The sequence below is a fragment of the Ischnura elegans genome, chromosome 5 (genome assembly GCF_921293095.1).
Source record: "Ischnura elegans chromosome 5, ioIscEleg1.1, whole genome shotgun sequence".
Lineage (NCBI taxonomy): Eukaryota > Metazoa > Arthropoda > Insecta > Odonata > Coenagrionidae > Ischnura > Ischnura elegans.
Window position 1 is genome coordinate 35,604,199 of NC_060250.1, and position 15,650 is coordinate 35,619,848.

General features: G+C 37.5%; 1 protein-coding gene across 1 annotated transcript in view; it reads left to right on the top strand.

Annotated features, from left to right (window-relative positions):
• LOC124158714 (SET domain-containing protein SmydA-8-like) overlaps window positions 1-15,650 on the top strand; it is a 35,495-nt gene that overhangs the window by 13,558 nt on the left and 6,287 nt on the right. The window contains exons 2-3 of the mRNA XM_046533963.1: window positions 14,151-14,348; window positions 14,937-15,300. Coding sequence (XP_046389919.1) covers window positions 14,188-14,348; window positions 14,937-15,300 — 525 coding nt within the window. The 5' untranslated portion in view covers window positions 14,151-14,187. The remainder of the gene's footprint in view (window positions 1-14,150; window positions 14,349-14,936; window positions 15,301-15,650) is intronic.

Genomic DNA, 15,650 nt, shown 5'->3' on the forward strand with positions numbered 1-15,650 from the left:
CTTATTCTCTTTCGAATAGAAAATTATTTAAAAGAAAACTGGTCGATACATAAAAACTATCTTCAATACTTTCTCCGATGAACGTCCACTATCACAGCATCAACTTGCACAAATCAAATCCACATCCACAAATATGTCACTTCTGCCACAATGTCTGTCTTCTTGGCGACAGGTAACAGTGAAGCAATGGTACCTTCCTGCAATCTGGGCACCTTCAATTCAGCAAGAATTTTCACCTCGTCTTCTCGTCCAAGGCCACAGATTACTTTCTGATATCACAATGGTGCGATGTGAAGCTCACACACCTAAAATTAATAAATAATAAAATACAATGTAACTTATTAGGTCAAATCATTTCCAATTTTTGGTATTTCTGCATGAGAAATCAAATTACTAGGCTCGTAAATATAGTAAATATTTGTATGCCTGATATTTTTATTGTTATAAACTATAGCATAAGATAATTTGAAATGATGAAAGCCGACGTGTAATACACCATAGGGCAAGCTAAGAAGCAATATTCGATCCTACAAACTTGGCAGCTTATTCCTAGTTTCTCCTTTAACCACACGTTTACCGAATGAATTAATACAAAAAAGACAACTAAAATGCAAGAATTTTCAAAAGAATTGCTGCTACAATATTTTGAATCTGCATTTTTAGTACTGAATAGTACTATAGTACTTAAGTACTGAATAGTTGATGCATCAACATCCCGAAGCCACTTCTAACTTAAAATTACATCCAAATAATTACAGCGATAAAGAGTACATACCTCACAGTTTTTCGTAGGGGTGAAATGTTTTCTTCTTATCGCCCAAATGCACTTCTTCTTCAACTCAGGATCTTTTGGAAAGCTAAAAACTTGAACCATGTCCCGGAGTTTCCATTACGTCATCCCGACAATACACACACGAAAGGCATTTTTAACAAAAATATCTCACAAACACGTTTCTGAAGCCCAGTGAATGAAATTAAAGAATAAGGGCAACTTCACTATTACCAGACACTCTATTTTTCACAAACTTAACCACAAAAATCCCTGAAATATGGTAAGACGTTACGTAAACGACGCGATCTCCAACGGCTTGTGCTAGCCTGTGAAGACATGTGATCTTTCTAGGAGGATATGGCACGATGGCACCACCCGCGAAAGAAAATAGTCCCAGACCGAATACAGTTTTATCGATGAGATACAATTTTATCGATGCATATGAATTTGCCAGTCCTCTTGCATCTTTTTTCGCCATTAAAGGAAATAAAGAAACAAAACCTTTTTAGTAACTTCCTAAGCGCGATTTTTGTATCTTGATGGTCCACCCTCGTATTCACTTACGAAAACTTCCTGTGCCGTCTGGGTAGAAATTTGAAAGGCACATATATTATTAACAAATTTACTGAAATTGAATTGCACACATTAAAAATTTATAATTAGCGTCAAAAATAAGCAGTGAAGAAACTTTATAATAAGATATTTTAATATTATATTATAATAAGATTATTAATAGTCAAGATAATAATCAAAAGTTATAAAAAATCGCTCATTGTCAGTCAAATCAATGAATTCACTGAACAAAAATGAAACATAATGGTAGTTTAGTTTCAAATCTTGAATACTGAGAAAAATTATTCCGCCTTTCTATCATCATGAAGAACGGGAACTCTAGGACCCGTTACACTAACCATACCGCTAGGGGATATAATGGCTTCGCAAACCAATTACAAGCTTGATGACATACGCGACGATGACACCGTTATGAGCACTAAAGATGAGAAAATGGGAGGACATATTGGCGATCTCTAAAGCTTATTTTAAACCCTCATTCTTTGATAATAGCTCAGTTCTTTTCTTGACAGTTGTGCGCAGTGGCGCCGACTCCATGGGGCCTGAGGGAGCCCGAGCCCCCTCAAAAATTCGTTATGGGAGTGAGGAAAAAATGTGTCAGGCTTGTCGATTTTCCCCGGAGTGTCCAGATATCGAGATTGGAGTTATCAGGGTTCTGATGTTCATCAAATGACTCTTTTAAAATGCTTAAAAAGCTTAAAACTCACTAAGTATAAAATTTCCCGGGGCAAGATCCCCGGTTTGGCCCTCCCCCCCCAATATTGTATTGGAGAATTTCAATAAGAGGGAGACAAAATAACGTACTTTATATCTCTAAGGTTTCCTCAAAACTGTGAAGAGCCATTGTTCCAAATGAAATTGCATCAGGAACTTTTACTTATATGAGTATATTTAAATGCACACTACACGCATATGTAAACATACTAACGAAGGCGCTAAGAAGCAGACAGTGAAATTGTCCGATAAATCAAGTGGTTCTCACATTTTGAAGTAGCTCATTGCACACTCCAAATATGTAAAAAATGAAATCTTCGCCACTCCTTTTTCCAGCAATAATGAAAGAGGACTAAGTACGCATACGGTCAGAATCTTTTTTTCAAGAGAATGATTTTTAGAAGTCCAAATCGACACGTAGAAGGAAATATGACGCCATAGTAATCAACCTATAACGAAAGCTGCAGAAAAAGGGCACTCAATACAGTAAGGTGGAGAACTTGTTTCCAATAAAGTACTGATGAGAATATTCACCGAGGTGATGGCAAAGGGTCATAGGCTCTTTGGATTGAAGTTGTTTTATCAATTACACAGCGACCAAAATACCATTTATTGAACATCGATTTATCACACGTTGTGCGCAGTGGCGCCGACTCCATGGGGCCTGAGGGAGCCCGAGCCCCCTCAAAAATTCGTTATGGGAGTGAGGAAAAAATGTGTCAGGCTTGTCGATTTTCCCCGGAGTGTCCAGATATCGAGATTGGAGTTATCAGGGTTCTGATGTTCATCAAATGACTCTTTTAAAATGCTTAAAAAGCTTAAAACTCACTAAGTATAAAATTTCCCGGGGCAAGATCCCCGGTTTGGCCCTCCCCCCCAATATTTTTTATATGTCGACATCCCTGGCGGTAACGAGTTCACATATTAGTTGTTCAATTCAGTTTACATGAGCAATTGGAAAATTTAATTCGTTCATACTTAAAAATTCCCTTTCAAGTATTTTATTTTTTCTTATATTACCACAGTCAGATTTTTGTGACGAAAGCTGTAGAAAATCATTTGAATAAAGCTAGTCATTGGTTGTAAGTATGCCCGATTGCCTCAAGCTTATCAACCGACGAAAATAAAAACCATTGGACCATTATTTTTAATAAATTCTGGTGAAATTTAGAGTCGAAGAGTTTGACATCTCAGGAAAAATATCCATTGTCGCATAAATTAAATACAATAAAACAAGATAAAAAGTTGTGGAATTTTTGCATGAAAACTTTCGGTCTGAAGTGCACGAAAATTTTCGTTCCAAGTTTTAATCGATAGTTATCTTTCTTATTAACGAGGATGTAATCTTGCACACTCGGCCACCTGTTCTTATCTTCTTAATCCTCCTGGTGCCACGGACCGATATATCGGCTTTTGCTCCACGCGCGAAAAGTGCCACGATCTTATAGGGGGCGTCCATTATTTATTTACGCGAGGTGATTTCGGCAATTTATGGACCCCCCCCCCTCTCCTCTTATTGAGAAATCGTGAGATTTGGCTCGATCCGTTCCCTCTAATATCACGTGAGATTGTTCAAAATGCGTATTTTTAGTCTAAATACGTTAATATATACTTCCACGCGTTGGATTTATTAAAAAGAAACAATTTGTTTAATTATTTTTATTTAACATAAGTTTAGACCAGAGGCGGATCTATGGGGGAGGGGCTAAATGGGCTATAGTCCATCCCCTTGGATATCCTATTTACACTTGATAGAATGGTAATTTTGTTCGTGCCCCAATACTGTTGGGAAGTTACCGTCTACTTAGCCCCCCCCCTTATCCCTATACTGGATCCACCACTGATTAAGACTAGTATCTGATACCGCAATTTTGCACTGCTTGCTGAAAAAAATTACGTGATACTTGCCAGGACCCTCCTTACCCCCACGTGAGATTGGGTGAGAATCGGCTTGAACTCCTCCCCCCCTAACCGCTTCGCGTAATTAATGGAAGCCCCCATATAGCTCGAGCGTAGACCGGATATGAAGTCATTAGAAGTACATAAATTATGTTTTATCCATTATCCAATGCATTGGAATATTATAACCAACAAATAATTCCATTTTAGTGGTATTACATTACATTGGTACATACATCCAAAATTGCATAGATATCTAAAATAGTAACTTCACGTCGTGTTTTTTCATAAAGTGCTACAAAATTCTTAAATTTTCGCTAGTACTTACCACGAAATTTCGGTGGCACTAAGAGGGTTAATTCATGCGAATATTACGACGTGTCTTGACATGCACCAGTGACAGCACTGGAATACTACCCTGAACAAACGAGATAGGCAAAGATTCACAAAGAATAGAGACTAGGAGATTTAAGGTTGGGCGGAGAAGGCTTCAGCCCGCTCCATAATTTCGCCAAGAGGTGTCAGCGACAGAAGAATTCCAGTGAAGTGAGTCATGAGTCTGTGATCCAATTATAGCCGAGACAACTGGGCCTAGAAGTAGGAGGAAACGCGCATACTTCCCGCCACACGTACTCACTACCGTGCGATCCTGACGGAAGCTGAGAGCGATTTGCTGTATTTTTCCTATATCGCAATTCACAATATGGCATACCAAAGTCATGGAATCGGTCTCGTCAATTTCGGAACGGGAGCTCTGCATACCATTTAAATACAACAGCAGATTTTCGCTTTCTACAGATTTTTTCGCCGCAGACACGTTAAGAATGTGTAATCGATAAGGCATTACGAAATCCAAATCCGTCTTTCCTTGTCACCGGAGACCACCACGCCAAAATTTCAGCACTTTTGTAACGCAATAAAAAAATCTTCGCACAAACTCACTCAAATTCATTCCAATTATTATTATAGCCAAAAATTATGAATTTAAAAAACATAAAAATATCCCAAGTTGGGCAGAATCACAGGACACAAAAAAAAGATAAAAAACACTCACAGTACTAAATTTTCGGTGGCACATTACCACCTTCCTCAGAGTTAGGTAGGAGACTGTGAAATGATGAATTTAAAAAGAGTGCTTTAAAATACCTATCTCGCATCTTACACCATAAAAATATTGATTTCATTTCAAATAACAACCAATTTTAAGCTCAATTATTACAAAGTGCAAAAACAAAGTAACTGATATTGAAAAACCTATTTATTTATACACGTATACGAAGTTAGATGTATTCCCAACGCAAACCCTTCGCCTACGATTTACATTTATAAAATCACTCATTCGTACAGTTATTTTATCATTTCGAGTTTAAGACTAAATTGTTTAAAGTATACCGGGACTAGCCGCGGTAATAACTTTTACGGGAGTCACCCGCAAAGCACAATCGTGCGAAAGATCCACAGAGAAAAAATCATTCGCCTTGACCGGGATTCGAACTCGGATCCCCCGATTTCCGGTCGAGTGCTTTAGCCAGTTTAGCTACCGAGGCGTCATTCTTCCCTGTGGATATTTGCGGACACTACCGGACAAGGTGTTGCTGGACAGCAGGGCATATGATGCCACAAGCAGTCCAAGTCGTGCGCACAGCGCCACAGCCGGAGAGCAGGCCCGGACATAGAACAAATAGAGGTGTTCGCTCGTGACTAATTTAAAGTATACCGGGACTAGCCGCGGTGATAACTTTTACGGGAGTCACCCGCAAAGCACAATCGTGCGAAAGATCCACAGAGAAAAAATCATTCGCCTTCGAAACCGGATCCCGGTCAAGCTACCGAGCTTGACCGAGCTTAGCCAGTTAAGCTACCGAGGCGTCCTTCTTCCCTGTGGATATTTTCGGACACTACCGGACATCATATGCCCTGCTGTCCAGCAACACCTTGTCCGGTAGTGTCCGAAAATATCCACAGGGAAGAAGGACGCCTCGGTAGCTTAACTGGCTAAGCTCGGTCAAGCTCGGTAGCTTGACCGGGATCCGGTTTCGAAGGCGAATGATTTTTTCTCTGTGGATCTTTCGCACGATTGTGCTTTGCGGGTGACTCCCGTAAAAGTTATCACCGCGGCTAGTCCCGGTATACTTTAAATTAGTCACGAGCGAACACCTCTATTTGTTCTATGTCCGGGCCTGCTCTCCGGCTGTGGCGCTGTGCGCACGACTTGGACTGCTTGTGGCATCATATGCCCTGCTGTCCAGCAACACCTTGTCCGGTAGTGTCCGCAAATATCCACAGGGAAGAATGACGCCTCGGTAGCTAAACTGGCTAAAGCACTCGACCGGAAATCGGGGGATCCGAGTTCGAATCCCGGTCAAGGCGAATGATTTTTTCTCTGTGGATCTTTCGCACTAAATTATTTACTATAAAGAATGAGCATAATAACGTGACAAACGATATTTACAGATCTAGAACACAGTAAATGATGTGTATGTACCGCTAAGAAAATAAATTGATGGTTAGGTCATGACATCCAAAATGAAATACCTAATTGATATCATTGGGTTGGATTTCATTACCCTATATGACATGAAATATTTTTTTTCAAATAAAATAAGAAATAGCTTATTTTAACTTTTCATAGAAAATAACAGATAAAGTTTTCGATGCGAATCAAAGGAATGATTGATAGTTGTAGTGAAAGTGAATCTCAATTGACTAGAACATTCTTCTGCCTAGGAACATAAGTGAATTCCGATAACTCTATAAGGGCTTGCATAAAAGAGAGAATCACTGCTGACATCAGAGCGTAAGTACTTAAAGAATCATAAAATGCTGAAAAATAGACTTATCAGAAGAAATGCTAAGTAGAAACTATATTATAAAACTTTAATTAGAGCTGTTGTCACTTATGGATGTAAATGCTGGACATTATCTTCGGCAGAGGCGCACTCACTCAGATGTTGTGAGAGAAGGGCCCTAGGGAAAATCTTTGGATCCATACAAGACAATGATTTTTTTTTTAAGAAGATGGAATGAAGAACTTGATGACCTCACAGAGGGCCAAGACATTTCACTTAGCCTAAATTTCATAGAAAATAACTGATTAAAATTTTCGCCGCGAATAAAAGGAATGATTGACAATTGTAGTTGAAGTTGACTCTACCGACTACATCTAATAATTAATCAATATGACCTGCTATCAAAACCGAGCAATGCAAAATGATACTCCCGGGGTGAAAAAATCTATTAAAGAGCCTTATCTGGAGTATAAACAGTGCCAAACGGGGAGTCCAGTGGTGGATACCATTGGCGGATTATGGGCGGGGGCACGGGGTACGTGCCCACCCCCAGATGCTTAAGAAATAGACGAGTTTTTTTGTACAAATATTAATTAATTTATATTTTAATATATAAGTTATAAATATTCACATATTTATAAAAAAGTTATAAATATTCACATATTTATAACTTTTATATTAAAATTAATAGTATATTCCATAGAGTAATTGTTACATGTAGCTCTTAATCCCAAACATGAGAATACCGTTTTCCTGCGAGCCCCTCCCCCTTTGGTGGCCCCCGACCAAGAAAAAATCCTGGATCCGTCCTTGGTGGATGCTCTCAGGTGAATCACGGTTAATTTGAAAAGCATGACAATTGTGATGCTTCAGTAAAAGGAGGATTTGCGAAAAGCAATTTATTCTAAAACCTTGTTCCATAGCCTTCGAAAACATTTCACGTCCTATTAGATTTTACGCAACGAAATGGTAGCCGAAATCATGAGAAATGACGTGAAATTTAGAGTATAAGACATCATTGCGAACGCTCTGGGTGGCGGTAATAATATTGATATATTCGAGCAACCCTTTAACCGACAGCCACTTGGACAGCTGCTGGAGACAGGGAGATGGTAGCATGTCATCCCGTGGCGCTGGGTCTTATTAATGGTTTGTGAGGTTGAAAAAAATCAGAAAAAATTCACATGACTTGTACTCAAAATAATATCATGACGTAAATCTGGTTCGTGTCAGCTTGAAATTCGAATGCATGTCGGAAATTTTTATTTCTGTTACCGTCAAGCAGGTGTGATTTTTTAAGGGCATCAAAAATCTCACACTACAAACTTGCTTCGCTGGTTTTTCCCAAAGCATGTCTCAGAACGTGATGAAGATACAAATTAATCGAAGTTTTGGTTTTGCTCCATCGATTCTCACAGCACAAAAATAATTCAACTGTTGGAAGAGACATAATAGAATATCAGCCGAACAGGAGAAATTATAAACATTAATGAAAGATTTCCTATATAAAGAAGAAAATCTTCTTATTAAAAGTAAATGGGAATAATTTATTTATAACTACCGTTTTTAATTGCAAATGCGTATCCCGATTGCCCGTCGTTCGAGGATAATGAACGGTTACACTCAAATATTCACCTTAAGTAAATTTTTTTTCATTTAATACCTGTTACATTCCATAATCTTATTTTTTAGCAATATGTGAACTTCAAGCATCTTACAAATAGCAAAAACTTGGTGCAACACATATTTTTAAGAAAATTATCACTCTTAACAAGATTATGACCAATTCATTCATAATCAACACAGATATAAATTGATTGTAACAGCTTTAAAGCTGATAAAATTTTGCTAATTATACTGCAGAACATTTTAGAATTTTTATTTCTTCTCTGGATCTGAAGTTCTATATGATACGCTGCACAACATTGAATCAGTAAAACGTCATAAAATTCAACTGCATAAATATGTGTCGTGTTCAATTAAAGAAATAGAACACCACTTGGCTCGAGCGGCAATCACAAATCCGAGAAAATACTATAGGATTACCCACAACGAAAAGAAAATTTCGTTGAATCGCTGTTTCCGCAATTAAGCGTTTACAGTAAAATGTTCTCATTAGGGAGCGGATTTGTAAAAATTCATGAAAATTACATTTCACATCTGTGATTACTTTTGTAGCTTTTTTGTGTAAATTGAGTATGAAAGTATGTTTTAAAGCGAATCGCATGACTTTTGTATACATTGGTCATTAATTATACCTTTTCAAATTTGGTTATTTTCATCACCTCTGTAGTGAGTATGCGGTTTATTCGATATTTTCCTCAAAACTCGCTCTCCAGTGACACATGCTCATTTATTCAAAAGACCAATATTTATTACATTGTGAAACTTGGTTTTTTGGTCAAGTATATATTTATTTTTCAAGCAATGGCAACATTTCGTGGCGTGTTCCCATTTGGGAACATGCTTGAAAACAAATTTACAAATATTTGTTCGGGTCTTCTTTCATAATATCTCATAATTAGTAGTAAAATAAATATGATATAAAAAATAATAAAAATCAGTTGCGTTAGTTAGTTCGGTCTAAATGGGTTAAGCGGAAATTTCAATTTCCTATAAAACTGTCGCCTAAAATTGACCTTCCGAAGTGGGTACGCGATTTTAATTTCGATTCTAATACCTTCAAATGGATTAATGAAACTGGGCTATCACTTTTATAATCTAAGTCGGATGAAACCTAGTAAATTGACTTTAATTTAATCGCCGTGTATAGCTTTTTTTAAAATTTATAATGAATTAAACTTTATTTCAAACTAAATTTATAATTATTTTAGCACACGCTATATTTTTCAATTTTAGCATGTATTTTATGCTTGTAGAAATATCAGCCCTCAAAACAAGCACGCGTTGACTGTGTGTTACTCTCCAGAGACCGGCCCTTCACTCAATGACTGCGAAAGAGGGAAAGGCGCCAAAAAAACATGAAAAAAATGTCGCGACAGAGGAACTGCGGGAGATTGGAACACGCGAAGCGTCGTAAAATATGATGCCAGCAAATGACCACTTGCCACCCTGCCGTCTCTTTTGATTCAGCACGAGTTCACTCATTTAGACGATCCTCAACTACCCTCGGAAAAAAGCATTATAAAAACGTCGCTTTGCCACCAGCAAACCCCGCAAGCATCGGATGCTAAAAATATTTCACAAAAAGTTCGAAATGACCTAGCCGTCGACGCACCCTAAATTCAAATACTACTACTACTAGTTCACAAATTGCCACGAAAAAAGCTTAGTTTTCTTTAAAAATAAAGCTATAGGCTAAGATTAAATCAAAGTTGGTTTATTATATTTCATCCGACTTAAGTTTATGAAGTGTCATTGGTGATAGGCCAATTAGATTACGGGATTCAAAGATTATCGAATCGAAATTAAAATCGTGTACCCACTTCTGAAGGTAAATTTCAGGCGACCGTCTTATAGAAGAAGATTAATAGATACACTTTTAAATATCGAGAGTATCGGCACTTGAGCGATAGAATCTGGATATGATATGAAACTGAAATTTGCAAATTTTTCTAGAAGTCGGAGATTGTTTTTCGGTAAAGTAAAAATCATTTATACCGCCGGTCAAGGGGAACTGAGTGTATATTCACGTTACTACGGGAAACCTCTTGGGAAACAAAGAAGAAACTTCTATAAATTAATTTTACCTAAAATTTATTTTATAATGGCTTAAATAGAAGTTTGCCTGCCTTCCCGTTGCGAAGCCGTTGCGAACTTTGGGAATTGAATTTTCTCAAGTGATCTCTGACTTACAATGGAAATAGGGGATGGAGTAATTTTCGGGAGCATGATGAGTGATGACACTAGATTATGTTGCCGACCGCGTTTACGGCTTATCGATACTCATCGGCTGGCGACTCAGGATAAATTTCGGAAAAATAGTTAAACCACCAAAATCATAATGTTATGACTTCGGGGGTAAGGTGAGACCCGCGGTAAATCCGAAACCGTGGTTTAGTAGGGCGCGTGATAAGATATTTTTTAGTTTATTTTCAAACCGTTTGATATTGAGTATATTTTTACACAGCATTACAGTATATTTTTCTAGGTCATAAAAATATTTGAGCAGTTAAATGGTATCTAGCATTAAGCACTGGTTTTGGGAGATAAAATCCCCCCAAAGCTCATGGAAATTTTTAAGTTTAATCCATTTTACTTTATTGGATTCCTTAAATCCTTAAATTCCTTAAATTTTCTCCAGAGGGAACTACCATTACATAGATGCTCAAAACATTGGTGAGACCCTAATGTGTCCTCAACAAAAATTCGAAGAGGATCGACAGCATATGATGGTAACCAATGGAAGAAATGTGTCTGCCATTCAAGTAACTGCAATAAGCATTACAAATGTTAATAAGAATTGAGTTTTCTGTTTCACTTGAAGTTTCTTAAGAGCAGGAAAATATTTCTATTAAAGGGCATATCTTAGTAAATTGGAGTTCTGTTATGAAAGCGACAAGTTGAATACAAACCAACTTATGAGGCAAAATGATTAAAAATTTTAGGAACATTTTCAGCCCCTGAGGGATATGATATTCCAATGTTACAATGCCAATCGAATAGGTTCACCTCCTCTCAGTGGCTTAACTAGGAATATGCTTTGGGGGGATATGGGGGCTTTGGGGGAGATGAGAGGGGTTAGTGAGGGCTACACCCTCCAGAAACGGGGATTTAAGGAAATATGTACCTATTTTGAAGAATAACATGCCTGAAAATACATTTCACATCATTTTGGCACTTAAAATTTAACTTTGAGCAGATGCAGTTAGCGTATATCAAATCCAGACAAGAAATTTAAATTATTTTTTGATTTTTCTGAGGCATTGGGGGGGGGGGGGACACACTCCCTCATCCCCCCCCCCCATAGTTACGCCACTGCCTCTTCTAACCCTCATATATCTATCCCTCTAAGTCTGTTCATCGATTACATTATGCCCATTTTATAAAAGAACCAGCCAAGGCAACCTTACATTGCTGTAGCCTAAATTTTTTGAATTGGTAGGTTCAGATAAGTGACGCGAAACAGATATTATCACAAGATTATTTTATGAATAAATAACTAGATTATACAATATAGCAAGGTTCTAATTTCTCTCAATGAACCCTGACATTATCAAAAGCATGAAGTAATTTACAGTGCTCAAAAATTGGTTCTAGGGCTGTAAAAATATATGAAATAAATCAATGGTGGATACATATGTGGGTGCAGGGGGCACGACTCCCCCCCCTGCGGGCCCGCTGCCCGCATTGCCAAACATTGCAGAACCACAATTTTAACTTTTTTATATCGTAAGATGGCATTGTCTTGTATATGTGTATAATCAGTTTAGACAAAACTTTCTTAAATGTTGCATGCGACTTGATTACTTTTTTATTACCAAAACTCAAGTGATATCTTTTGCATTGCACCCCCCCCCCCCCCCCCGTGAGTTATATATCTGCTAGGCACTGAAATAAATAGATAATGATAATCTTTAAATTTTTAGCACTGTTCACTTTAAAGTGATTGAAGCCATTGGACAGAAGTTTGAGTTATACTGTGAACTTTGCTCCTCAGTTCCAGTCAAAGCAATCCTTTTAAGAATGCCGATGCTTCCTAAATATTCCTTTCAATGAAAAGAGTTCTTGAAATAGGGTCTTAAAATGGATTCTCTAAAAACAAACCTTCAATTGAAAAAACTGAATGGGAACCAATCCCAAAGTATCAGTGGTGCTCATGATGCAAATGTTGATAAAAATGGAAACCATTTAATGATACATAATTAGTTTGAAAAAGCCTATTGAAAATAAGAACCTAGTTTGTGAAAAAGCACCATGAGGGTCTTCCGTGAGTGGATCATTCTTGAGATAGGTATGTATTTCCTGGTCTCACATTCAGTGGTGCAGGAAGGTGGGGGGTTTTGGGGATAAAACCCACCCCAGAGCTCAGAGAAATTTTAAAGTATGATCTATTTTACTTAATTGGATTAATATTACCTTTAAAATAGTGTAAGGATTAACAAAATATACCTCAGAAAGCTGTAAAACTCACCATTTTTAACAATTTATCTTAAATTTTGTCTGGGGGAAGGGCCCCCGTACCTCTCGCTTATCATGGTGGGTTTTCCATACCCCCTAACCCCCAATATTAGTTGCACTTAAACCCCCCCCCCAGCCTTAATTCCTAGCTGCACCCCTGCTCACATTCACCCCATGCTGATATCCTCAGAAGATCTATTCAAATTGTTTGGTGGAAAGAATGAGTTAATTTCATTTGAAGATTTTTATTTGTGTAGCCATGAGATATTGTCATTATTAGGATACAGTAGTAGGACATCCTTGGCAGTGGTGTAAGGTATAATAAAAAGAATATTCTTATTCTTTTTATTGAAGAATATATTCTTCAATAAGAAGAATAAATAAATCAATTGAAAAGTTATTACCATCTTATCAAAAATCTGTGGGTTAAGAAGTGTGGTTGCTTGATAGGAGAGGATATTATGAACTATGTTAGGTTTAAATACAATTATGAAAGAATCCATTGTAGGAGTAGTTATCCTAGCTAAGGGTGGAAGGTTGTCATAACTTGGGAGTGGGAACAAGAATATGGGAGGATAACTCTTCATTTACATTGCATTCATCAGGTAATCTTCTTTTTAAATTGATTCTGTGAGAATAAATACATTAATTACAAAGTGGTTCTGGGAAAATATTGATTTAAAAGAGCAACAATGCATCATAAATTGAACTGAGAGTGATTTTTTTTCTGATCTTGCTTCTGTATTATGATACATATTTATTGATTTTTTGCAGATTTAGTTTGTAGATTTCTTCAGTTTAAGCCAATTTAGAGTTACTTCCAGACCAAATGGTTAACATCTATTTAAGTTGTGCCAAATGGAGAAATTGAATGAAGGCTCGGGCAAACTTTTCCCCTGATTTTTTTCTTTGAACTGTGTGATGATAAAACTTTGGTCCTTGGTATTTCAAAGGAGCTTATATTAATAATTATGACTTAATTCATCCAATCATAATATTTTACATAGATAAATGAGAATATTAATTTTGTTTCAGTCAGTGGCAAAGCTAAAGCAGTCTAGGTGATATCCTAAATAAAATAATTATGGATAGATTCTGTTAAAGAGGTCCATCTAGATTTATGATGATATTGGTGTATTAAATAATAATTGAATAATCACAATGATATGCCAGTTACTTCTTGATCTGTTTACCATTAGTGCTACTTAATCTTAAGTCTTAGCCAGTCTTCATTCCATCTTGGTCCACCTATCACAAAAGTATATATCTACTCAATCTAAATCAAGGAAAAAATGAACTAAAACACAACTGCTCTTCCACAGGTGTATCAATCAAGGTCGTTAGTGCCGGCAACTAAATATGGCTCCATGTGAGCTCTGTGGGGCTGAAAATGCTTCAACAACCTGCTTACAGTGCTGCAATGCATCATATTGCTCCAAGGAACACCAGGAGAAGCATAAGGAAGTGCATGGGAAAGCCTGCCATCCATACATCATCAAGCAATCAGAAGTTTTAGGGAGGTAAGTCCACCACAATAGATTTTTTAACAAAACTCCTTTAAGTGCCACAAAGGTGAAAGGAGAATTTACATGCTCCACATACATACTAGAATATATGATTAAGGTTGAAGACCAACCACATAGCGGCATTCCATAAGGACACTGTTGGTTTCCTTTCGGTGACTAATTTTTGACATTTAAGAACTGACTTCAAAATTTGCATTTTTGCTTCATTTAAAAAAAGATAAATTTATACAACATATCAACAAATAATGTTATTTATTTCTTTAAAAAGCAAGTAGCAAAACATAAATATTATTTAGCATTTCTCTCAGAATTCAGAAGTCTACTTCCCACACTACATAACAAATTGACCACCAAGGTAAACAAAAAAAATCCCCCACAGATCTCCCCAAAACTGGTTGGTCACAGAATATTTTTGAGTAATGATTCAGAGAGGCAAATAGCATGTTAAGCTGATACAATTTAAAATTCATGGAAACTATGGAAACGAAATCCTACCAATCATATGATTACGATTAGAAATAAATTTTTTTCATTATTTCCATCACCAGGAAGACAACTTATGAGATAACATGTATGTTCTAGATATCTGGCAGCATCCAGAGATGTCAAAGGTGGAGAGCTTCTGCATAGGGAGAGCCCAGCGGCTGTCGGGCCACAGCCAGGATCTCCCCCTCTTTGCATGGGGTGCTTGAACAAAATCAGCGGGCTCACAGAAGATTCCAGATTCTATCATTGCCCAGTGTGCCGCGTGGCCCCATTCTGCTGTGCTTCATGCCCCAACAATATGTGGCATAGTCAACTTGAATGTGCCACTATAGCTTCTTTGAACCGTAAGCATGGAGCTCTACAACAGGTAGCGCTACCACCTCAGACAGTCCTACCTCTACGCTGTTATCTACTTCAGTCGACTAATCCTCAGCAGTGGACCACCTTTATGGAGTTGGAGGTAAAATATGCCTAATCACAGTGGTTCTGTTAGTTTCAGCACTAAATAATGGATGCCAATACAACATTGTGTCATTACAATGTACACATAATAATATTGTACATATGATACCTTTCATATGCGTATTAAAGGATAGCCAGAAAATTTTTCTGGGGAGAGGAATTGGAGAGGGGAATGTATTTTGGGGGAGGGGTTAAAGCCATGGGTGGAGTTTAGAGTTTAATATACATATGTTGGGGTGGTCAACAACACTTACGGGGGTTTAGGGGCTATTGAATATCCCCCAGTGAAACAGGAGGGCCCCCAGGGTCCTCCCCAGGAAAATTTGCTTAAATTAGCTTCTGAAAACA